The 25,353-nt window shown below is 38.4% G+C and overlaps 1 protein-coding gene across 1 annotated transcript; it reads left to right on the top strand.

Moving 5' to 3' along the window:
• Positions 1-6,356: 6,356 nt before the first annotated feature.
• LOC122029019 (adenylate isopentenyltransferase 1, chloroplastic-like) lies at positions 6,357-7,361 on the top strand. Its single transcript, XM_042587981.1, has one exon. The coding sequence runs from the start codon at positions 6,357-6,359 to the stop codon at positions 7,359-7,361; it is 1,005 nt and encodes a 334-aa protein (XP_042443915.1).
• The last annotated feature ends 17,992 nt before the right edge of the window (positions 7,362-25,353 follow it).

Here is a 25,353-nt window from a genome sequence, read left to right as displayed (position 1 = left end):
AGTTCGATCAGTTTCTCCCATAGTTCCTTTGCGGAGGAGAATGGACCGACTCTGTTGAGCTCTTCTTTGGTAAGACCGCACTGGATTGTGCAGGTGGCTTTTGATAAATGCTGGCTCCCAGTTCTCACAGGATGTAGGCTTACCGTCTGTACCTGTTAGTAGTTGCAGTCCTGTTTTGACGATCATCCAAGTGTCGAACTGGATCTTTAGATAAATTTCCATTCGCCCCTTCTAATATCCGAAGTCTTCTCCGAAAAATAATGAGGGATGAACGGTGCTAAATCCTTCTTGTTGGGCCATTTAGATCTAAAAAACAGAAACAACAAGATCTATTCCAAGACTAAGTCTTGGATTAGTAGTGCGGGAGGAAGGAAAAAATTACAGGCTCAAGTGGTATTGACCGGCTTTGAGCAGAAAATCGATTCGTAAAAAAATTTAGAATATAGCTATGAGGCTAAATTCTAATCGACTCCGAACAAAACCACGAAAAAAATTGTCTCGAATAGTGGTTACACTGATTCAAGACGACCCCGCTCTGATACCAATTGTTGGATCGAGAAGCGCTAGAGGGGGGGGTGAATAGCGCTCGTGGCTATTTCGTTCGATTATCGGAAAACTATCGGAGTTAAAACGTGCAGCGGAATAAGCGGAAATAAAATAAAGAGACAACACAAAGAGACAGGTCGATTTTACTTCATTCGGAGCCTAAGTCGACTCCTACTCGAAGGCTCGCGATCCTTGATCGCTTCCGGTGGGCAACAACTATAAGCTCGTTAAAAGATTACAATTATGAGTACAAATAAAAGCTATCAAAAATTATACCGACAACAAGAAATGCTAATTCTGAAGCTTCGGGTCGTCGGGCACTTGTAGTAGCACTTCGGAGCGTCTTTTGGAGCAGTGTGTAGATGAAAGATCACTTAGAATTCGTTGTTTCTTGAAGTCGCACCTCAACCCTCCTTTATATGCGGTTCCGGGCGCCTGGATCCCTTCGGGGAGCCCTGAAACCAACCAAGATGCTCCACGTGGCGAAGTCACGCAGGGATAGAATTTGTCCCGGGCGGACCTCGGCGCCGGATCCATCCGCCGGACACTTTTTTCCAAGAGGTTCCTCACCGCAAACAAAGGTTAGTCCGAGCAAAATACCGCAAGACAATGTTAGAATCGATAAAACACAGTAGTAATAATTGATGCCTCTTGACCGTCCGAGTCCGATTTGATTTCCAAAGCCCTAGGTCGACCCGACGCCCACGTTCCCTCTTCGGGAACGCGTCCTCACCTACTCCACTCGGAGATTTACTTGATCCTCCAGATCGACTGGACTTTTGCTCAGCACTCGATGCTTCCGGACTTTCTGCTGGACATCCGCTTCCCTGGCTAGTCCAGTCTTTCACCTGGTTCGCGACACCAGGACTTTTCACCTAGGGTTACCACCCCCTAGGACTTTTGCCTGAAGCCATCAACCTGCCAAGACTTTACGCATAGGGTTACCACCCCCTATGACCTAGGGTTACCGCCCCCTAGGGTTTTCCCTTTGCCTAACCGCAGCTAGGACTTTCCTGAAATCCTCAAGTAGACTTGTTAGACTAAAAAACATCTTAACTTTGAATTCTTTGCCGTTATCAAAATACGAGTTCGATCGTCGGATGCTTCCCGCACCAACAGCTAGCCTACTAAATATGTAAACTAACATGCACACATAGCACAATATAAAAGCAATAAATAGAAAATCTAATTTTCAACTATTATGGCTTTTATCTCTTGTTGTCCTCCGTGTGTTGTCATCCCAAGCTGCTACCATATTTGGCCACTGCCACCGTGTCTAGCTGTCGCATCCATCTTGCTCCTAGTTCCGCTGCGCCTCTGGTCCTTAGAAGGTTCCACGCTTTGCAAGATTCGATCCACGACATAAATAGAATTTTACATTTTGATCCTATATTCCTCGAAGGAATATACATGTAAACTAGATCGAACATAAAATAAAATTTATATCCATCGATCCTATATTCCATAAAAGGAATGTACATGTAACTAGATCAAAAATAAAATCCTAATAAAACTAAATATAGCTCCTGCTGTATTTTATAATACAATCATGCACACATAATAAAATTCCCTTGACATGTCCAAGGGTCCAATCACACACATAATAACTATAAACCATAATAGTTGGATCCTGCATCCACAAAGTTAGCACATCCTACTATTAACCTGCCTAAATTATGTATGACATGTGCATAATTAAACTAATATCAAATACACAGAGGCAAAACCCTAGCTCTGATACCAATTGTTGGTTGCTACTCGGAAAACCTAGAGGTTCCACTATACAAAAATTTTGTACAAAGGTCTGAACCTTTTCCTAGCTACCATGTGTTCTTTTAAATTAAATTTTGGATCACCTGCGGAACTTAACACGTTTGATCCAAAACTTAATCTATTCATTCTTTTAGGTTTTGACTTGGGTCTCCCGCGGAACTTAACACGTTCGACCCAAATCACCTTAAGTTATTAATTCCATTAAATATTAATTTTCATAATTGGTTCCCAGTACTGACGTGGCGAGGCACATGACCTTCTTGGATATGGGAGCAACTACCACCGACTAGACAAAACCTTTTATGGAAAGCTAATATTTAATTTCCTAAAATAACTTTAGGTTAACCGAAAAGAACAATCAAATCACAAGAAAAAAGAAAGAACACAACATCGAAAAACATATTCGAAATACTAGAATCGCATGCCTCTTGTATTTGGTATTATTTCCAAAAATAACTAGTATGATGTGGAAAGAAAAATTACTAGTTATACCTTTTAGAAAGACCTCTTGATCTTCTACCGTATTCCTCTTCTAACCTCGGACGTTGTGTGGGCAACGATCTTCCGAGATGAGAACCCACCAAAGCACCTTCTTTTCCTTTCTTCAAATTTCGGCCAAGCACAAAGCTTCCAAAAGATGAAGATCTTTTCCACCAACCAAGCTCCAAGGGATGTAAGCTTTCTCTCCTTCTTCCTCAAGCTAGATCTGGCCACCAATTAAAACTCCATGAGCATGAAGAGGTTCGGCCACAAAGAGAAGAAGAAGAGAAGAAGAAAGGGTCGGCCACACCACCAAGGAAAAGAGGGAGAAAAATAGAATAGAGTCCTTAGCCTTGAAGCCTCCTCTACCCCCTCTTTTATAATCCTTGGTCCTGGCAAATAAGGGAATTTTAATAAAAACTTCCTTAATTCTTTTGTCATGAAAAGGAAAAATTTATTTAATTAAAAATAATTTTTCTTCTCCAATTTATTTGGCCGGCCACACCATAAAATTTCCAAGTAAATAAAATTTTAAACACAAATTAAAACTTCCTTATTTGCTTCCGGAAATTTATAAAATTTCTCCAATAATTTTTATCCCTTCATGATTGGTTTATAAAAAGGAAATTTAATAAATTAAAATCTTTCTTTTAAACATGTGGATAAAAAGAAAGTTATCTCTAAAAATTAAAATCTCTTTTAATCTACAAATAAGGAAAGATATCAAATCTTTTCTTAATCTTTTGTAGAAACTTATAAAAGAGAATATTTAATTTTAAACTCTCTTTTAAATCATGAACATGGTTAAAAAGGAAAGTTTTCTTAAAATTTAAAATCCTCCTTTAATCAACAAATAAGGAAAGATTTCAAATTTTAAACTCTCTTTTAAACATGTAGATGATTTACAAATAAGGAAAGTTTTACAAAATTAAAACCATCCTTTTAAACTACAAATAAGGAAAGAGATTAATCTCTTCTCTTAATCTTTGTAGAAAGTTATAAAAGGAAATTTTAATTTTAAACTCTCTTTAAAATCATGATATCCACATAAGAAATAATTTTAATAAAATCCATTTTAATATTCTAGTGGTCGCCACCTAAGCTTGGGACCCAAGCTTTGGCCGGCCACCTACATGACTCATCCACATGATCTTGGCCGACCCTAGCTTGGGTTCCAAGCTAGCTTGGCCGGCCCCATTGGATGGGTAAGAAGGTGGGGATGCGGTGGGTATAAATCTCTATATACTAGAGGCTACGATAGGGACCGAGAGGAGGAATTGGTTTTGGTCTCCGATGAAATTAAGCATCCCGTGTTCGCCAACACACAACTTAATTTCATCAATAATAATTCATTGCACTAAAGAACTATTATTGAACTACGCATCAATCCCAAATTACATTTTGGGCTCCTTCTTATTATGAGTGTGTTAGTCTCCCTGTGTTTAAGATAACAAATGTCCACTAATTAAGTAAGTTACTGACAACTCACTTAATTAATATCTAGCTCCAAGAGTAGTACCACTCAACTTCATCGTCATGTCGGACTAAGTCCACTTGCAGGGTTTAACATGACAATCCTTATGAGCTCCTATTGGGGGCATTCTCAACCTAGATCACTAGGACACAGTTTCCTTCTATAATCAACAACACACACTATAAGTGATATCATTTCCCAACTTATCGGGCTTATTGATTTATCGAACTAAATCTCACCCATTGATAAATTAAAGAAATAAATATCAAATATATGTGCTTGTTATTATATTAGGATTAAGAGCACACACTTCCATAATAACTGAGGTCTTTGTTCCTTCATAAATTCAGTATAAAAGGAACGACCTCAAATGGTCCTACTCAATACACTCTAAGTGTACTAGTGTAATTATATAGTTAAGATAAACTAATACCTAATTACACTACGACCTTCCAATGGTTTGTTCCTTTCCATCTTGGTCGTGAACTTCTGTTTATAATTTATAAAGAACCGATAACATGATCTTCTATGTGTGACACCACACACCATGTTATCTACAATATAAATTAATTGAGCAACTACATTTATCATAAATGTAGACATTTGACCAATGTGATTCTTATTTCTAGATAAATGTTTATACCAAAAGCTAGGCTTTTAGTATACACTCTAACACGATGCATACTGTTTCCTTAACCAGGAACGCGTCCTTATTGAATCTCTCCTCCAGTTGCTTACCTTTTACTTACCAACTATAGTCGCTTGATTTGCCACCAGGTATTCCCGCCAATTGTCAAATCCACATACATAACTGAACTTCGATCGATTGTCAGGTCTCGCAGACCCAACCGGACTTCCTGCTAGATATCAAGTCCTCCTGACCTATCTAGACTTCGTACTAGCTATCCGGTCTCAGGACCTAGCTGGATTTCAGCATGGTGTTAGGTCCTTCAGACCCGTCAACTCTTGCACACTTGGTAAAGTAATTAGATGACAAATATTCTAACTTTAATCTACTTGTCATTCATCAAAACTTGAGTTAGATCATTAATGTAAATTACACCAAGCAAATTACACCAACATTATCTTTTTAATATCTTATATAAAAAATTAAATTAATTTTTTTATAAGGGAGAGTCCGTTACAATAGTTTGCTACTGGGTTCCCAGTAGCTTGCTGCTCGATTCTTGAACGGCGCTCTTGTGTTGTATTATTGCATAGCCTAACATACTCTTACCAAGTCTAATCTACGGGTCTAAGGTACTAATTTATGTGTATTTATATATTATATTATACCTGCAACGCGGTCTACATGATGTCTACTTTATTTTTTTAAATTTGGATTAAAGATTTTTTTTAACTTAACTCCTCGCATTAATTTTCCTTTTTTTTACAAGTATTTAATATTAAATAAAATAATGATGAAATATAGAGTATACGTGGTTAATATATTGATGAAATTATTTTGAATAAATTTATCAGAGTTTATCCTAATATCTATTAAACTTAAGGAATAAAAGTAATTAACACACTTGCCTATAGAGTTTTATACACGCTTTCGAACTCAGCTATGACATATTTATAGAAATTTTTCTTCCAAATGGAAGGTGTAATCAAAGGATATTGGGCTTCTGGGTTGACCGCCGCGTGCGCTTCCCGATTTATCCTAGTGGCCGATGGAAAACTTCCGTGAGATCAGACTGGTCATCCCAGAGATAGTCAATGAGGCTAACTGAGATTATCATTTTTATACACGAACGCCCCTTACGAAAAATCTTTAAAAAATGTTTTGAATTTTTTATTATTTTTTACGCATAATACTAATCCCAATTCTTAAATAAGGCAAAATTAATTGACATAATTAGAAACTTCAAAAAAAAAAAATTAATAAAAAATAAAAAATTTAATGCTGCCCTGGGCGCTCAGCGTAACATTAATTATAAAATTTATAGATAATATTAACAACCTTCTTAAGCCAGACTTAAAGTGTCTATAAGTTCTCTTGAAACTCATTGCAACGTACAAATCTCCACAAAACGACTTCTAAATCTTTCTTCAACCAAGAGTCAAGACCATCACGAAGATGGAGGGTGCAACGCTTTGCATGTCCAAATCTGATGAGGTGTTTGTCTCCGGTGATTTTTCTTGCAGTACTGAGAAATGCAACTGCCACCACGGCAGCCATGCCGCCATTAATGGCGTCGTCGTCGACATGCCAAGAACGCCTGTGTCCAAGGAAAGACTGGTGGTGGTCATGGGCGCCACTGGCACAGGCAAAACCAAGCTCGCCATTGAGTTGTCGCTCAGGTTCTTAGGCGAAGTCATCAACTCTGATAAGATCCAAGTGTACCCCGGGCTCGACATCGCCTCCAATAAGATTGCACCAGAGAAGCAGCGTGGGGTTCCGCACCATCTGTTAGATTTTTATGATTCGGCATCCGGGGAGTTACCGGCCGCTGTGTACCGTGCCGTGGCTGGCTACAAGATTCAAGAGGTCTCGGCTCGCGGCCGAGTGCCGTTCCTCACTGGAGGGTCGAACTCGTTCGTCTACGCGCTGCTCGCGGACCAGTTCGACCCCAACTACGACCCGTTCGTCAGTGAGGAAATGAGAGAGGAAGGGGCCCCGCAATACGACTGCTTGTTCATCTGGGTGCACGTGGACGCCAAAGTGCTGGCCGAGCACCTCGCACGCCGAGTGGACGAGATGGTGCAGGAGGGCTTGATGGACGAGTTGGGCGACTTCTTCATGAAGGAAGGGGCGAAGGAGAAGTATGTCGGTATCGGGAAGACCATCGGGGTGTCGGAATTCCGAGCTTACTTCACTGAAAAAGGCATGCGGACTCGACCAGTCTACGAGGCGGCGCTCGCTGCCATGAAGGAGAACACGCGCTTATTGTCGGAGATACAAATACAGAAGATCAAGCGACTGCAGTCGATGGGCTGGCCGCTGCTTCGAGTGGACGCCACGGCTGCTGTGACGGCGTATCTCTCCGGGCAGGAGGGTGCCATGGCGGTGCCTTGGCAAAGGGATGTGATTGAGCCGAGCACGACTGCTGTGGCACAGTTTTTAGAGAAGAGATCAAACTAAGAATTGGCCACCAAATTTAGCGCAAGATCAAAAAAAAATTTAGCTTCTTGAGATGATGTAGGAATTCTTTAGGAGACGTACTTTTTAGGCTCTCGAAATTCCTTTTCCAGTAATCTTCCGTACTCTAAATAAACTAATAAAGGTCTTATTTGCAGTTGGTATTCAAATAAATTCATGACTACATAAAGTTAAATAATATGACATTATCTGGTGTCTTTTTAATGACGTACTTGTTTTCTTAAAAAGCAACTAAATTCAAATTAGTGCGAGAATTAAAAAGTTTGATAAACTTAGAAAGGAGGGATACTATTTGATAAACTTAAAAAGTTCAAATTACTCAACACCATAAATTTATATAAATCCTTTTGTTACTAGACGAATTTTATATCAATCAATAATACTGTCAACTCTATACTTTATACTTTATAGTGAACACCCAACTCTATACTTTATAGTGAACACCATGGATATTTCGTCATAAATCAAAAAAAAAAAATCGTCATGTTTTATATGTTTACACAATCTTCCCTATATACATTTTCTAAATATATAAAAATCATCACAAACGATAGTATAATACAATCCACATACAAACAAATCAAATATAATCCACACATATACATCATATAATAATCATACACAAATAATTACACTTATAAAATCCACAAAAAAAAAAAAACATATTCCATACATTTTAATGATTCATTCTTTGTTTTTTAATACAATTTATATAAGCACAAATAAATTAACATTCATAGTAATAGAAGCAATTATAATTATCTAAAAGAAATAAGATTAAACAAATCTACAGAATATATATGCAAATATTCATATCTAAATTCAAGTTTACAGAATACATATCTAAATTCAAGTTTACAGAATATATACCACAATAGAAAGTACTTCAAAAAATACAAGAACACTAAATAATAAAAAAAATCTTGAAAAAAGTCAAATATAAAATGATCATGTTGATATATAAATAAATAGTTTACATAGATATCCATCATAGCTTCATTACTCGCGTCACACTTGGCTCTCTCTTCTTCTCCACATCAACCCTCCAATGATCCATTTTGGCCATCCTCTAATCCATTGATTTTAATTGAATGCATAGTTCTTGATTTTCACGTTTTAAAGACTGCATCTCCCTAAAAGAAGAGGAACTAGCACGACCCACTGGATTCCTTAAACAATCAAATGCTACTTTGGCCTGGGAGCCAAAGCCATAGAGGGTGGAGTTTTTTGTCCTTCCAACGACAACATCATAATAAATCTCATTTAAAGCGTCGGTGGATTGAGGTTGTGGCTCTTCTTCCTCTACTGATGGCTGAGATGCCTGAGCCACTCTCTCTGTCATTTGTTGTCGTGCAGAAAAAATACAATATCTAATTTTATCAATATTACTAAATACTAATCAAGATAGAAATGAACCAATGTAATAAATTTATTGTGTAGAGTTTGAGATCGAGAATCAACAAATGATCCATCCTTCTTCTTGTGGGTCTTGAGAAACACCTCCATACATGTGGGCTGTCGGGTAAGCTCACATTCTTATATACAAAATAGTTTGGGATAAAATTATACAGGTTTGGTAATAAATACATATATAGTATAATTTTAAATTATACTCACCAAGTTCATGGTATGCTCAACAATGGATTTGGATCATGATATATACCGAGCGATTCCGGTGCTCAGGCCACCTGGCTCTGTATTTCTATTTGCTTTTGCCTTTCAGCATTTGCTTTCCACCTTTCTGCAGCTCAGGTGACCGTCCATGCACTCTATATCGCCTCAAAAACATATGTAGGCTAGTGCCCTTCTTTATCATATAATACATATGATATCTGTACAATTTAGCATAGTAAGTATTCCATGTAGCTTTAAATTCTTCTTCGTGCCCGTCCTCCCATATATATCTTTTCTGTAATTATAAGTTAAATATTTAGTTTAAATAATAACTATATTATAGAATAATAAATACATTAAAATTACTTACCACAAATTCATTATAATAAAACAACTTCTTCTCTTGATTTACATGCCTCCATGTAATACCAGACGCGCAAAGTCATTCCTTGAATTTTTCAGTAATATATGTGGCAACTGTTGGTGCAATATCCCTCAGGTCAAGGTTGACCTGGGTAACCAAGCTGAGTCTTGGTTTGGGTTTAGATGTTTGACAATAAGATATTGATTGAAGAAGAGTCAAGTAGGTCAAAGTTGACTGGATACTTGACTGGGAAGTCCTAACTGGGATGTTAGGCAAAATGAAAGACCTAGTGAGTGAAGCTAGGCAGTATGAAAGTCCTGGTGAGTGAAGCCAGGCAGAAGAAAAGTCCTGGTGAGTGAAGCCAGGCAGAAGGAAGTCCTAGTGAGTGAAGCTAGGCAGATAGAAATCCTGGTGAGTGAAGCCAGGTGAAAGTCCTAGTGAGTGAAGCTAGGCAGATGGAAATCCTGGTGAGTGAAGCCAGGTGAAAGTCCTAGTGAGTGAAGCTAGGCAGATGGAAAACCCTAGTGAGTGAAGCTAGGTGAAAGCCCTGGTGAGTGAAGCCAGGCAAGGGAAAATCCAGATGGATCAAGGATGATCGGACATCTGGTGCTGGGAAGTCCAAGTAGGTCAAAGGATTGACTGGATACTTGGCATGAAAGAAAAGTCCAAGTAGGTCAAAGGGATTGACCGGATACTTGGCACAGAGAAAAGTCCAAGTGGGTCAAAGGGATTGACCGGACACTTGGTAAGGGAGTCCTAGCAGTCAAGAGAGTGACTAGATGCTAGGCATGACATACCAACAGTCAAGGTTGACCGGATGTTGGTTTGGGAGGTTTGGGACTTGGTTTTGGACAAAATCAAGTCTGGATCGATCGATAGATCGATCCAGCTGGATCGATCGCTGGATCGATCCGCATGTCTTCTCAGAAACTCGGATCGATCCGTGGATCGATCAGAGGTCCCAATCGATCGATGGATCGATTGGGAGGCCGTCGCGATAAGCGCCGGATCGATCCGTGGATCGATCCAGCGCTTCGCATCAGAGGCTCGGATCGATCCGTGGATCGATCCAAAGCCTCCCCGATCGATTGGGAACATTCGAATCGATCGGGATCCGACCGTTGGCGTCGTTTATAGCTGCAGGCGTTCGATGGCTGCGACATCTCTTCACGATTTCATCTCAGATCTTCGCCAGCTCCTCCATAGTGCTCTCAAAGATCAGATCGCCAGTTCTTGAAGGATCTTGGAAGCTTTCCAAGTCAAGAGGCGGATCAAAGGCAAGAAGAGAAGCTAGGGTTAGGGTTTTCTGTACTCATTGTAAGCTTTGCGCTTGTATTTTGTTTCCCTTTCCTTTCTTCTTGTACGGAGAGTCTTGTAGGGCTTCTCCGCCCTCGGTAGTTACCGAAAAGGAGTGTTTTCATAGTGGAGGGTGCGTGCGTGGTGTGGATCCTTGGACTAGTCACCTCTTGTGAGGTGGATACCAAGTAAACCAACCTTGTTAGCGTTGTTGTATTTGTTTCTGTATTTTCCGCTGCATATTCTTGAAGAAACGAGCAACGACGAGCAACACCGAGCAACGCCGAGCAACGAGCGAGCGCGACGAGCTATTCACCCCCCCCCTCTAGCTACTTTTGGTCCTAACAGCAACTCCGTGACCATCTGGAGTGAATCTGCACAAAATATTATTAAGTTGTGAGAAATATATTATAAGTAAAATTATAGATAAACTTGAATTATTAATAACAAAAATACTTACGAGTTCCAGACAACTCAAAGGACCTTGTAGCCACGGCGTGCTACAGGCAGCTGCTCTGCCATAATGATATCTACAAAAAAAATATTGTAACACATCATAATAAGGTTTTAAAACATGATAATATAAATACAAAATAATATGAAAGCATTACTTAATTGATGAATAATAAAGTTGATGTTTAATCATCAATAACATCTGACTAATCAACATTAATAGTTTCTATGTCCTCATCGCTAGATGAGTTTAGTTCCACTTCATCCTCACTGTTGGACATCTCTCCATCATCTATCTCTTCATAACTGACATTAACACTACAAGTAATTTAGAAGTAAATTAGAGTTGCAAATCAACTGAGTGTATCTCCACTTCATCATTCTAAAATACATCATGGTTTTGAGCACTAGTGACTATGTTCGGCATCTCTATAGTCGAGCGAGGTTTGATTCGACAAACAGACAACCATTCACTAGATCTTCTTCCCTTCGTAGGATATTCAAGATAGAAAACTTGACCTGTTTGTATCTCGAAAATAAAAGGTTCAAACTTGTTGAATCTTTTGTTTGTATTAACCTCAACTAAATTATAATTTGGATGTATTCTAGTATCTATTTTTGGGGTCAGATCATACCATGAATATTTGAACAATACACACCTCTTTATAGGTAATGCAGGATATTCAATCTCCATGATTTCTTCAAGTCTACTATAGTAATCAATCTCAGTGTTAGTATTGTCCATAGATCCTTTAACATAAATACTAGAATTATAAATTAATCTCTGTGAATCTCGTTATGTCACGTGAAATTTAAGGTCATTAACATAGTAACTAGAATACACCTTTATTTTACGGAGGGATCCTGATGCAATATTCATTATTCTATCATCTCTCACATTTGATATTCTACGGTCTTTCTCCTATAAAAATAGTTAACATATAAATTAGGACACTTCTTAATAGACATGAACTAACAAATTTCACAAATACTCTAACTTACATATATTTGAAACCATAATGCAAATTCGGTCTTTAACTTTGCAGCCACCTCACTTGCACTAATTGATAGATTTTATAAATATAGTTGTTGTTTTTACAAGCTGAGAATGAAGGTAATTATATAAAAATTGGGATATCAAGCAAAATAATTAAACGGAGGATAAATGTTTGATTAGAGAAGTTAACTTAGTTTATGTATGATTTGATTTCTTCACAGTTTAAGAGTATATATGTTCTTGCAGCATGATATTTTTCTTCGGTTAACCATCTAGAAAGCGATACACCCATTGGCTTACTAGAAAACTTGAAAATAGAAAGCATCGATGGGTCTATCAGTTAAAGAGCATCATCAGAATTTCTAGGACACTTGTGATGTCTTGTTTGCACACTATTAGCAAAATAATAAGAGCAGAAAGAAGATGCTTTTTCAACCAGATAAGTATTACATATTGACCCCTCAACTCTTGCTTTGTTATGAATATTATTCTTTAATTTTCTCAAAAATCGTTCGAATGGATACATACATCTGTACTGCACATAACCTGCTATTTGTGCCTCGTATGGTAAATGTACTGGTAGATGTTCCATTGAATCAAAGAAACTAGGTGAAAAAATGCGCTCTAGCTTATATAATATGAGAGGAATGTCTGTTTTTAGCCGAAACATATCATCCATCATAATACACCTCACTGTCAAATCTCTAAAAAATAGACTCAATTCAGTGAGTGCTTGCGAAACATTTTGAGGAAGTAAGGTATAGAAAACTACTGGAATAAGTCTTTACATGAATACATGACAGTCATGACTTTTCATTCCAAACATCTTCAATCTATTTATATCCACATATCGAGCCATATTTAAGGCATACCCATCTAGAAATTTAATTTCTTTCAATGAAGTACATAAAGCTTGCTTACCATTATTGTCCATCTAGAAATTTAATTTCTTTTAATGAAGTACATAAAATTTGTTTACTATATTTGTTCAATAAAATACGTGGGTGTTAAAGAATACATGACACTCAACCTAATTTTTTTTTATCTTTTTGCCACTGACATACTGGGTTTACAAAATCCACGAACAGGGGTAAAAAAAATAGTGGGTTTTATAAATCCAATAACAGTGTTGTTATGGTAAGTTTTGTAATTAAATCTAAAAATTTAGCATCCAAAATTTAATGTTGGGTCAGAATAGACTTGTTTTTATTTTTTTTTTAAATAAATTAATATTATAAATAAAGATAGTAAATAAAAAATATGAAAAATAATATGTGAATTAGAAGGACCGAATATAAATTTATTTTTTGAGTTTATAATTATAGGAAAAGATTTATAAAAATTATGAATTTTTGACTTTTGATATGATAAGGACGTGATATAATAGATCCCATAAGAAAATTAATTTAGTTGTAAATACTTTCTATTTCTAAGCAAACAAAATAACTTGTTAAATAAAAAAAAACGTAATATTTTATCTTGGTATAAATGAAATTTAGATTAACGTCTCTTTATTAAATCTATCACTACTCAGTTTTTTAAAATTTGGATTAAAGCATTTTTTACTTAACTCCTGGCATTAATTATTTTTTTTATTACATGTATTTAATATTAAATAAAATAGAAATATAGTGGTAGGAGTGCTTGGTGTAGTCACTCCGATACTCAATAAGTTTTCGGTAAAAGATATAGAGAAAAGAAAAAGAAAATGGATAGTAATGCCCGTATGAAAAAGTGGAAGATGAAAAATATATTTTCGTCTGTAGGGGTCGACATCTTTTATTACACTGTTATCGAATATCTCTTTCTTCTATATTAATTGTGTATTAATCACTGATGTGATATGTGTCATATTACAATAAAGAAAGTATCTCATTATATCTACTAGTATCATGTGGGTCAAGATATAGGAGATATACCTCATGTGCTCTAATAATCCATATATTGTGTCAGCGCTTGTGTCGTTCTCCATGATAGGGTAGCCCATAAGGGCCCTTGGGTCATGAGATAGCTGGGCTAGAGGTTGGGATCTTTAAGTAGAAGAGCATTCGATCACTATGACTAAATGGGGATAAGCACGGTAGGCCCATTGCTAGTGGTGCGCCCTTGATCAATGAAATCGACTGGAGAATAGAGAAGCTCATCTGATCGATGGGATAGACTTAGGAAAAGTGGAGTGCGCTCGATCGGTGAGATCAACCGGGGAGGGGTGGAGCGCACCTGACCTATAGAGAAGAGGACCGTGTCCAATTGATGGGACCAACTAGAGAGAAGCGGAGCACGCCCGATCAGCAGGACCGTTAAGGGAGAAGCATACGCCATCCGATTGGTGAGACCGACAGGAGTAGAGAGGCGGAGCGCAACTAATTTTTTTTTTTTTTTTGATAAATCTAATTAGTCTCATGGACTACTGCATAAGTTGATCGACCTAGCCCCATATAATTTTCTTACTAGCCACAACATAAATAAAAAAGTGCTTACGAAGGACGATCAAGAAACCCAACGTTATTAAGTTGCGCGCCCTATTTAAAAGAAAAATTTCTATAAATTTATCATAGATGAGGAAACAGAAAAAAATTATTTAATTTTTTTTTTTGCAACTTATGGTAAGTAGTAATTAATTTCTATATTTAAGCAACTAAAACAACATGTTAAAAAAAAATAATAATATCTTTCCTTGGTATAATTGAGATTTAGATTAACATTTTATTAATAAATCTATCACTATTCATTTAAAAAAATTTGGATTACAATTTTTGTAAGTAACTTCTCATTAATTTATCTATTTTTTACATCTATTTAATATTAAATAAAATAGGAATATAGCAATTAGGGGTGTTTAGCGTACTCACCCCGAGACTAAATTTTTGAGAGAAGATATAGGGATAAATATAGAAGATGGATAGTAACACATATATGGAAAGGTAAAGATTAAAAACATATCTATGTCTATGGATACAAACATCTTTATTAGGAAATCGGATCTCCTGAATCATTTTTTACTATTCAAAAATGATCTCTTTATATATATTAATAAAAATGAATGATCTTATCGATAGAGGTCATCCATTCAATAGGCCATAAAAAAAAAATGATCCAGAGATAGCTCTGTCGTCCATTGGAGGTTTCTCAAATGCGCTTAAATTTTAAGATGTCGTACGGACTAAATATTGGAGCACGTCAATTTGATTAATAAAGTTATATTTATCTATTAAAAAATACAACTATCAAAGTTACAAAATAACGTATAAAAATAGTAAATTCTTAACAAACAAAATAATATATATTATATTTTCAAAGGGTTAAATTAACTTGCATTTATATAGGTTATAAAAATCCAATAATTAATTATATGTGAGTCTTAAAGAAAATATTAAACTCAATATATTTTTTTATCTTTCTTTTTTGTTTTTTGTTTTATGGGATTGATCCGGTCTCATGAAAATTTTCCATTAATCATCAGGGTAAATTGAAAAGTACACATAGCGGTCAGCTCATAAGTCCAATATTCTTTAGTTACACCCCTATTTAGAAGAAAAATTCTTACAAATATGTCATAACGGGGATCGAACCATAGATAACTGGATGCCAATCTGTATGTCCTTCGCATAAATAAGATTTAGAATAATGTTTCTTTTAAGAAATCTATCACTATCTTACTATTACTAGAATTTAAACCTTTAGGCTATGTTTAATATATACGAGGTATTTGGCCTTATAATATAATCAATATTATAATATTAATTATTTTATTTGGTATTATTTTAAAACTATAATATAATATGATCTAGATTATAAACGGTAATAAAATTTTATAATTTTGATTACAACATCTATATAATCTGATTATATTATGAGGTCACCGTTTAACTAAAATTTAAATGATAAATTTACCTCTAGTCTATTTTCGACATTAATTGGTCACCAATGTTGCTTCAGCCGCTGCCATTGGTCACCGCCGCCACCCGCAGGCTACTGTCGCTCACCGGCAGACAAGGAGGTAACTAAAATTTTAATTAATTTATTACCACCTAATATGGTATTGAATGTATGTGAGTACAAGAGTGATCATGAGCTTTGGAGCAAGGTGATTGCACGCCATGAAGTTACTACACAACTCCAAGGAGTGGAGGAACCTAAGGAGTCCAAGGGAAGGACTAATCAGATGTTGACACGTGCTCAACATCCGAGGAGGAGAAGGAAGATGAGGAGGTATCATCCACATCTTCGAGGGAGGGAGAAGTGGAATCATCCACATCTTCAAGGGAGGAAGAAGTGGAACCATCCACATCTTCAAGTGAAGAAGAAGAAGAACAATCCAAGGAAGAGGAGATCTTGGAAGTTCAACCCTCCACCTTAACTACCACAAAGAGCACAAAAGACCACATCAAATACTTTGAGTGTGGTAAGATGAGACACTATAAGAGTAGGTGTCCTTCACTCAAAAAGGTAAAGAAGGTAATCCCTAAACCCTGTAAAGTTAATTTAAGAACTAATGTGGGTTGTAGGGATTGAGTCAAGGAGAAGTATCACATTAGATGTTTCACATGTGGTGAGTGGGGACACTACTATACGAAGTTTCCAGGAGAGGAGAACTCAAGAAATCGATGCACTTGAAGAAATAGGAAAAGAAGAAGAGCTTGTTGGGACCGATGTGACCGCTAGAGGGGGGTTAATAGCGTTTTGTCGCGCTTGCGTCGGTTTGCTTTGTCTTATTGTTGTGCAGCGGAATACTCGAAGACAAACACTCACAATGCTAACAACTAGGATTTACTTGGTATCCACCTCAAGAAAAGATGATTAATCCAAGGATCCACACACGACACGCTATCTCCACTAATAACAACTCCTTCTCGGTCGCAGCCGGAGGCGGAGAAGCCTCGTACAAACTCACACACAACACAACATAAATACAAGAAGAAACTCTAATAATACAAGTGAATACACCTTTCTTCTTACTACTTGTTGTTGCCTCTTGAACCTTGAAGATGCTCCTCAAGTGCCTTCAAGAACTGACGTGAGTGTTGGAGAAATCACTGTGAAGATCACTGTAAGCTCGTAGGAGAAGATCGCAAAGATCTGCGGAGAAATCGCTCCGCAACGGTTATATCTTGTGCTCCCAATCGATTAAAACATCCTCAATCGATTGTCACATCAGCACCTCTCCATCACAGTCGTCCATCACCTGCATCCTGCGTAATGGTCGAATTCCAATCAATTGGCCAATCGATTGGGACAGTCTGAATCGATCCACCGATCGATTCAAATGCTTTTTGTGTTCTCATGATCGCACGAGAACTCCCAGCTCCAATCGATCGACCGATCGATTGGAGATTCCTAATTGATTGCCCGATCGATTGGGAAGGCCTCTGTGCTCGCGACTCATGCTCTCAATCGATCGACCAATCGATTGGGCCATTTCTTCCTTCGCAGCACACTCCAATCGATCGGCTGATCGATTGGAACCTAGTTCAATCGATTGCCCAATCGAATGACCATCCTGGAGTTGACTCAATCTCAAGTCCAAAGTCTCCAACCCAACTCCCGATCAACCGTGATCTGTTGGGTCTCCATGCCTAGCATTTGGCCACACTCGACCAACCTCGAATTAGCCTTCTAGCCTCCTCCATCAGCCTCGCGTCCCTCGGATATCTTCCCATCCTTCACGCCTTGCCTTGAGGAGCTTCCTTCGACATCATCCTAGTTATTGGGTCTTCCTTGCCAAGTCATACCAGGACTTACCTTACCAAGATCACATGCTTGGATTTACACCCGTTCCCAAGATCACACTTGTGTTGGTGCAACGTTAGGTCAAGGTTGACCTGGTTGACCTGACTCGAGTTGACCTGACTCGAGTTGTATTTTGATGTTTGACTTAGGAAGATTGTTGGTGCAACCTTAGGTCAAGGTTGACCTAGTTGAGTTGTATTTTGATGTTTGACACTCGTGGAAGAGTTGTATTCTTGATATGGGACAAATGTTTGGGAGATTATTGGTGCAACGTAGGTCAAGGTTGACCTGGTTGACCTGATTCGGGAAAGAGTCCAAGTATAGAGACTTAGCAACGGAAAAAGGCCAAGCAGGGAACTTGACACTGGAAAAGTCCAAGCAGGGAGCTTGGCACGCGAAAAGTCCAAGTGTGGAGACTTGGCACGGGAAAAGTCCAAGTATGGAGACTTGGCACTGGAAAAGTCCAAGTATGGAGACTTGACACTGGAAAAGTCCAAGTATGGAGACTTGGCACGGAGAAGTCCTAACTAGGATGTTAGGCAGTGTGGAAAGTCCTGGTGAGTGAAGCCAGGCAGTGGGAAAGTCCTAACTGGGATGTTAGGCAGTGTGAAAAGTCCTGGTGAGTGAAGCCAGGCAGTGGGAAAGTCCTAACTGGGATGTTAGGCAGTTGGAAAGTCCTGGTGAGTGAAGCCAGGCAGTGAGAAAGTCCTAACTGGGATGTTAGGCAGTATGGAAATCCTGGTGAGTGAAGCCAGGTGAAAGTCCGGGTGAGTGAAGCCAGACAAAGGAAAATCCAGATGGATCAGGGATGATCGGACATCTGGTGTTGAGGAAAGTCCAAGTAGGTCAAAGGGATTGACCGGACACTTGGCGGGGAATTCTAGCAGGTCGAGGGAGTGACCAGATGCTAGGAATGAAGTACCAACAGGTCGAGGTTGACTGAATGTTGGTTTGGAAGGCTTGGGACTTGGTTCGGGCAAAAACCAAGTCACTAGTTATCTGATCGGTCTGGTGACCGATCAGAAGGTGATCAGTAGCCGGGAGAAAGACGCCTGATCGGTCTGTGGACCGATCAGGAGCTTCCTTGATCGGTCGTGGCGACCGATCAGGAGACGATGTCGCGGAAGGAAGAGCTTCAAAGCCAAGAGTTGGGATCGGTCTGTGGACCGATCCAGCTGTGGCCTGATCGGTCCACAGACCGATCGGTCTGCGTGAATTTTACGATCGATCGCGGGACCGATCAGCAGGCCTCGATCGGTCCATGATCGAGTTCTAGCTGCTGCAACGCAGGCTAGTTTCTTCATTGCTTCTTCTTGGCGGTATAAAGGAGACGAGAGCATCTTCCGTGCGGTAGCTTCTTCCTCTTCTCTTATTCTGCTCTGGTGCTTGAGCTTTGTTGAGCTCTTCTTCGCGAAGCTTCGCGTGAGCTTCTTCCTTCGACTGGGACTCCGACTGCGAAGCTGTTGCTTCTTCAACAATCGACAAGAAGGCAAGGGTTGTTTACATTTGCTGTGTATTTACTTCTTGCTTCTCTTGTATTTGTACTCCTTATCTTGCTGTTGCAAGAAGTAGTTGTGGCGAGGTTTCTCCACCCATAAGGAGCTCATATTTAGCCGGTTCTCCGGGGACTCATCCACCGACGGATTGGTAGGCTTCGTCCACCTTACGGACACGCCGAGGAGTAGGAGTTCATCTCCGAACCTCGTTACATCGGTTTGTTTTTCTTCTCCTCAGTTTCTTCCTTGTATTTCCGCTGCGACTAACCCTAACTGTAGGAAGAACGCGAGAATTTGGGGCGGCTATTCACACCCCCCCTCTCTAGCCGAGTACGAATGATCCCAACAACTTGGACTTTCCATTTGCTTGGCTTCTCACCAGGACTTTCTCCATTGTCAAGATCACACTTGGACTTTCCAGTTACCTGGCTCCTCACCAGGACTTTCTCTTGCCTAGCTCCTCACTAGGACTTTCCCGTTGCCTGAATCCTCACTTGGACTTTCCCCTGCCTAGCTCCTCACTAGGATTTTCCAAATGCCTAACATCCAGTAGGACTTTCCCATTCAAGTCTCCTGTCAACCTTGACCTACTTGACTTGTATTCTCATCAACCTGATCAATCCTTTGACCATCTCCATAACCGGATGATTGCTCCAACAATCTCCTTATATTGTCAAATATCAAAACTCAAATCCCGACTCAAGCTTGACTCAACTCAAGCTTAGTCAAATTGGTCAAACTTGACCTAGGGAAATTGCCCCAACAGTCTCTCCCTTTTTGATGTTTGACAATACCTCTAAGGTAGGCTAAATCTCATAGCCTTAACCTCTTCTTTATACCAAGGCTAAATCTCATAGTTTTAACCTCTTCTTTATCACAAGGCTAAATCTCATAGCCTTAAACCTTTAATGACAAGGCATGAATGAAGGTTTTCTTCATTCTCTCCCTTTCCTAGAGGGCAAACTCCCCCTGATTGGAATGAAGGCCTAACGTAACCTTCCATTCTCCCCCTTTGTCACACATCAAAAATTGAAAACAAACTCTTCTCTATAAGAGTTAACTCGACGTTGTTTACAACCTCATATGTTGTTAACAACCCCACAATGAAGATCTCATATTCTTCATTGCCGCCTAAGCTCCCCCCTTGAGCTCTACTTCACTTCACAATGCTCATCCTAGAGCATGCATCAACTTCCCAATGAAACTCTCATTCATTGTATTCAATGCTCCCCCTTGAGCAGTAATCTTCTTTTCAATGCTCATCCAAGAATATTTTTCACTTTACCAATGAAGGTCTGATCCCCTTCATTAACCCAATGCTCCCCCTTGAGCAGTAATCTTCTTCACAATACTCATCCGAGAGCATTTATCATCCTAGCAACAAAGATAACCAATCTTCCACTGTTCCCCAATACTCGACCCTGAGTATTATCCATCACGAAAGTTTAACCCCCTTCCAAGGTTCTTGAAGATAAATTTTCATGCATTCAAGGAGTAGTTCTCCCTAAAAACATGGTCAAACTTCTGTCATTGCACCAACAATGACTTGGAGTTCCTAAACAGTCAGGAAAATCAAAACTTGAAGTTTTGAAGTTTGAAATTCAACAATGAAACTAAACCTCACCCTAAATTTCATCTAACTCTACCTTAACCAATCCATACTTGCTTCCATCATGAAAGCTCCCCCTAAATGTAGACAAGTGTATTACAAAGGGTGAGGAATGGTTAATGATCCTTGAAAATAAAAACTTGAAGTTTTGAGGGTCCAAAATTTGAAATTGAAACTAAATCCAATCCTAAACTTCACTTTGATTTATCTTAACTAATCCATACTTGTTTTCATCAAGAAAACTCTCCCTGAATGTATACAAATGTATTCCAAGGAATTTGAAATGGTTATTGGAGTTTGAAGTGACTTAAAGTGCTGAAATGAGGCTTTTTAGGCCAAAATCAGACTTCCCAATCGATTGAAGTTGGGACTCAATCGATTGAAGCTGGGACTCAATCGATTGAAGCTGGGACTCAATCGATTGAAGCTACTTCAATCGACCCACTAATCGATTCTGCAAGCTTCTGCTCGTAGAAATTCCCTCTGAATCGATCAACTGATTGATCCAGCCTGGGTCAATCGATCGGCTGATCGATTCACTGACCTTCTATTCGCGGGATGGACTTTCTAATCGATTGACTAATCGATCGAAACTCCTCCAATCGATCGACTGATCGATTGAGTTTCTGATTTTTTTTTTAAATTCAATTTCAGCAGACTTCAAAAACTCCCCAAAAATTCTACAAAACTTTAAAAATCATGAAAACTCATGTACACATTATTTATGGTATATTCTATCAAGAAAAAATAATTTTCTATGAAAATACTTCCTATTTTCAAAGATTGACACAAATTCAAAAACTCTTGAAAATTTCAAAGTTTTCTCCTAGTTTGTGTCTAACTTTCCCATAATGATAATTATCAAAAGATAGTCTTCACCCAGGTTTTCTAAAAGCATTTTAAAATCATTTTCAAAACCAATATCCAACCATGTTCTTTGGGCTCAATACACATAACTTGTACATTAGCTTTCCCAATGATTGGAAGACACATAACTATGTGTTTTGATAAACCTAAAACTTCACAAGATGCACTAGATCAACATCTTGAGTTTTGTTCACCATCCTAACATCTCACTTGTATCTAATGTGTACTAAAACATATACAAGTCACCTTATGATTCTTTGTGAGATGTAAATTTGGTTTTTCCCTAAACTAAGGGATCGTGCATATCTATCTAAGCATTATGAGACTTATGATCATCCACCTAGGATGTCATTTGGCATAATCTCATTTGTTGGAATATTTACCATTCATAATAGATGCAATTTGTCCTTAATAGCAAGGGAATTAAAATAATGCATGATGTTATATGGCATACATCAAGATGAGCAATTTTTCAAAAGAAAGACGTGCTACTGCTACATGATGTATATATGACATGACATGGTATTTTTGTATTTTTCATAATAAAGATGAATGCAACATATGATGTCATGACATGTGACAGGCAATCAATTATGACACTTTAGCATAGATAAAATATACCTAGATAGACTATCTAAGTATCCTGAATCCCTCAGCTAAGCCTTTAAATTCTAATCCTAGATTACCTATTTCTTGAAGAAATGACAAAACCCAACTTGACATTTCTTCTACCTTTTCCCATTTGTGCCAATTGAAATTAAAATTTAAATCCTCAAATTTTAATTTGGCACATTTTACTCCTTTTAAGGATTAATCTTTGAGATTTAAGACTTAGATTTGCTCTTAGTTCTTAAAGAAGTTATCCTAAGTCCTAACTTGGCATTTCTTTTGCTTACCCAAGTGTGCCAATTTAACCTAATTTCAAATCCTCAAAACTTGGCACTTTTTTGTTCTTCAAAGCTTAATCACATTTGATTAAAGCATGCGTTTTCTCTTAATTCCTTAAGAGAGTATCAAAATTCTAAATTGAATTTTCTTATACTTTTCTTAAGTGTGTCAATTTAGATTAAGTTCACTCTTCAAATTTTGGCACATATATTACTTTTTCAAAGAATAACCCAATAATCCTTTTAATTTTCAAAGGTTAACAATAACCTTGAAAATGCTCTCAAGTGTCAACTTTATCAAGGTTGGGTTAACTACCTTTCTAATTGGAATTGACACTCTCTAAACCCATCTAGGGTGTAGAGAATATATTCCTAGGAGCCCAATACCTATTGGTACTCCTTGGATGCTCTAGGTACTCACTCGGAATAACTTCCCTAGATACCTTTCTAAGGACCTTTCTAGTCTTCTTAGAAACCTTGGTCACTTCTACAAGGTCACTCCTAGAAATAACTTCCCTTGTAACCTTCTTTGTGACTTTGTTAGACTTCTTGGAAGTCTTAGTCACATTGGTCTTGTCAAAAGAACCTTTAAGGATTCCTTCCCTAATATCCTTGACTTGACCTCTACACCTAGGATTGGTTTCATAGCTATATGGAACCCTATGAAAAGAAGTCACATTCTTCTTGACTTTAGGTTTGTATCCCAAACCCCTATAGCAATTGGATGACTCTTGTCTATCTTTTCCTAGGTTATGCTCATTTTGACCCCTAAGCATGTTTTCCATTCTTGCTAGAGTCCTTTCTTAATTATCAAGTCTTGTCCTCAAGCATTGATTTTCACTCTATAAATCTCTAGATTTTGGTTTTTCCTTAAATTCTTGAGCATTTCTATTCTTAGGCATATATCTAAAGTCCTTGGTATTATTGCCTAAGTTGTTATTTACCTTCCTAATCTTAGGTGTGGTAAATCTAGCATGAGGAGGAATATATTTATCCTTAAAGCCATTATGCCTCCTATTCTCATGATAAATATCATTAAGATGATAAGAATTATTTCTATCATGCTTTTTATCACGTGTCAAAGAAATAGATTCATTAAATGATACCTTGGTTTTTACCTTGGAAGCCCCCCTAGACTTGTGCTTCCTCCTTTGACTTTAGTTGTTTTCTTCCCTTTTGGAAATTGGCTTCGATAATGCCCATTTTGGTTGCACAAGAAACATACAATGTGTTCCTTGCTCTTCTTTGTTGTGGGGATTGTCTCATTGGGCTTCTCCTTGCCCTTGAGTACTACTTGACTCTTCTTCTTGGCCAACTTGGGACATTTACTCTTGTAGTGCTCATGCTACCTACACTCAAAGCAAATGATATGATTTTTATTTTTTACAATTGAAGTTTCTATACCTTTGCTTGTAGGGATGATGCTTGATTCTCCATTTGATGTAGCTTGAATTGTGGAGGTTGCATCATCATCTTCTTCTTCTCCTATTGAGGATGTGGGTGCTTCCACCTCTTCAACCCTTGAGGATGTGGATACTTCTACCTCTTCCTCTCTTGAAGATGTGGATGATCTCTCCTCATCTTCCTTCTTCTCCTCTTTCTTTTCCTCCTCGAATGTTGCCCTTGTGTCAACATCGGATTGGTCCTTCTCTTCTTGGACCAATGAGCCCTTCTCCTTAAGCTCATCCCCTCCTTGAAATTAAGTGGGGTTCTCATGATAGGCAATGACCTTTTTCCAAAGATCACTTGCACTCATGCATTCACCTACACTCAAAATTATGTTAGAGGGTAATAGATTTAACAAAAGTTTTGTTACCTCCTTATCCGCCTCCGCTTGCTCCCTTTGTTCCTCGGTCCAATGTCAAGGTCGGAGGCGCTTCCCCTTTTTGTCCTTTGGAACTTCAAATGGGTCTTCTAATGCAACCCATTGGTTCCAATCCATTTGAAACCATGTCTCCAACTGCGTCCTCCAATAATTGAAGTCTTCTTTGTCGTACGAAGGTGGAATTCGGATATCCCATCCGAGCAGTCCTTCAATCTCCATCTTCTTCTTCCTCTAGCTTCTTGGTCTCTTGGCGGTTAGTCTGTAGAAGATCGACCTCGCTCTGATACCAATTGTTGGGAGTGCCCGCTAAAGGGGGGTGAATAGCGTTTCGTCGCGCTTGCGTCGGTTTGCTTCGTCTTGTTGTTGTGCAGTGGAATACTCGAAGACAAACACTCACAATGCTAACAACTAGGATTTACTTGGTATACACCTCAAGAAGAGGTGATTAATCCAAGGATCCACACATGACACGCTATCTCCATTAATAACAACTCCTTCTCGGTCGCAGCCGGAGGCGGAGAAGCCTCGTACAAACTCACACACAACACAAACATAAATACAAGAAGAAACTCTAAGAATACAAGTGAATACACCTTTCTTCTTACTACTTATTGTTGCCTCTTGAACCTTGAAGATGCTCCTCAAGTGCCTTCAAGAACTAGCGTGAGTGCTGGAGAAATCTCTGTGAAGATCGTTGTAAACTCGTAGGAGAAGATCACAAAGATCTGCGGAGAAATCGCTCCGCAATGGCTATATCTTATGCTCCCAATCGATTGAAACCATCCTCAATCGATTGTCACGTCAGCACCTCTCCATCGCAGTCGTCCATCACCTGT

The sequence above is a fragment of the Zingiber officinale genome, chromosome 10B (genome assembly GCF_018446385.1).
Source record: "Zingiber officinale cultivar Zhangliang chromosome 10B, Zo_v1.1, whole genome shotgun sequence".
In the NCBI taxonomy this organism is placed as follows: domain Eukaryota; kingdom Viridiplantae; phylum Streptophyta; class Magnoliopsida; order Zingiberales; family Zingiberaceae; genus Zingiber; species Zingiber officinale.
This window is presented reverse-complemented; position numbering and strand designations above follow the sequence as displayed.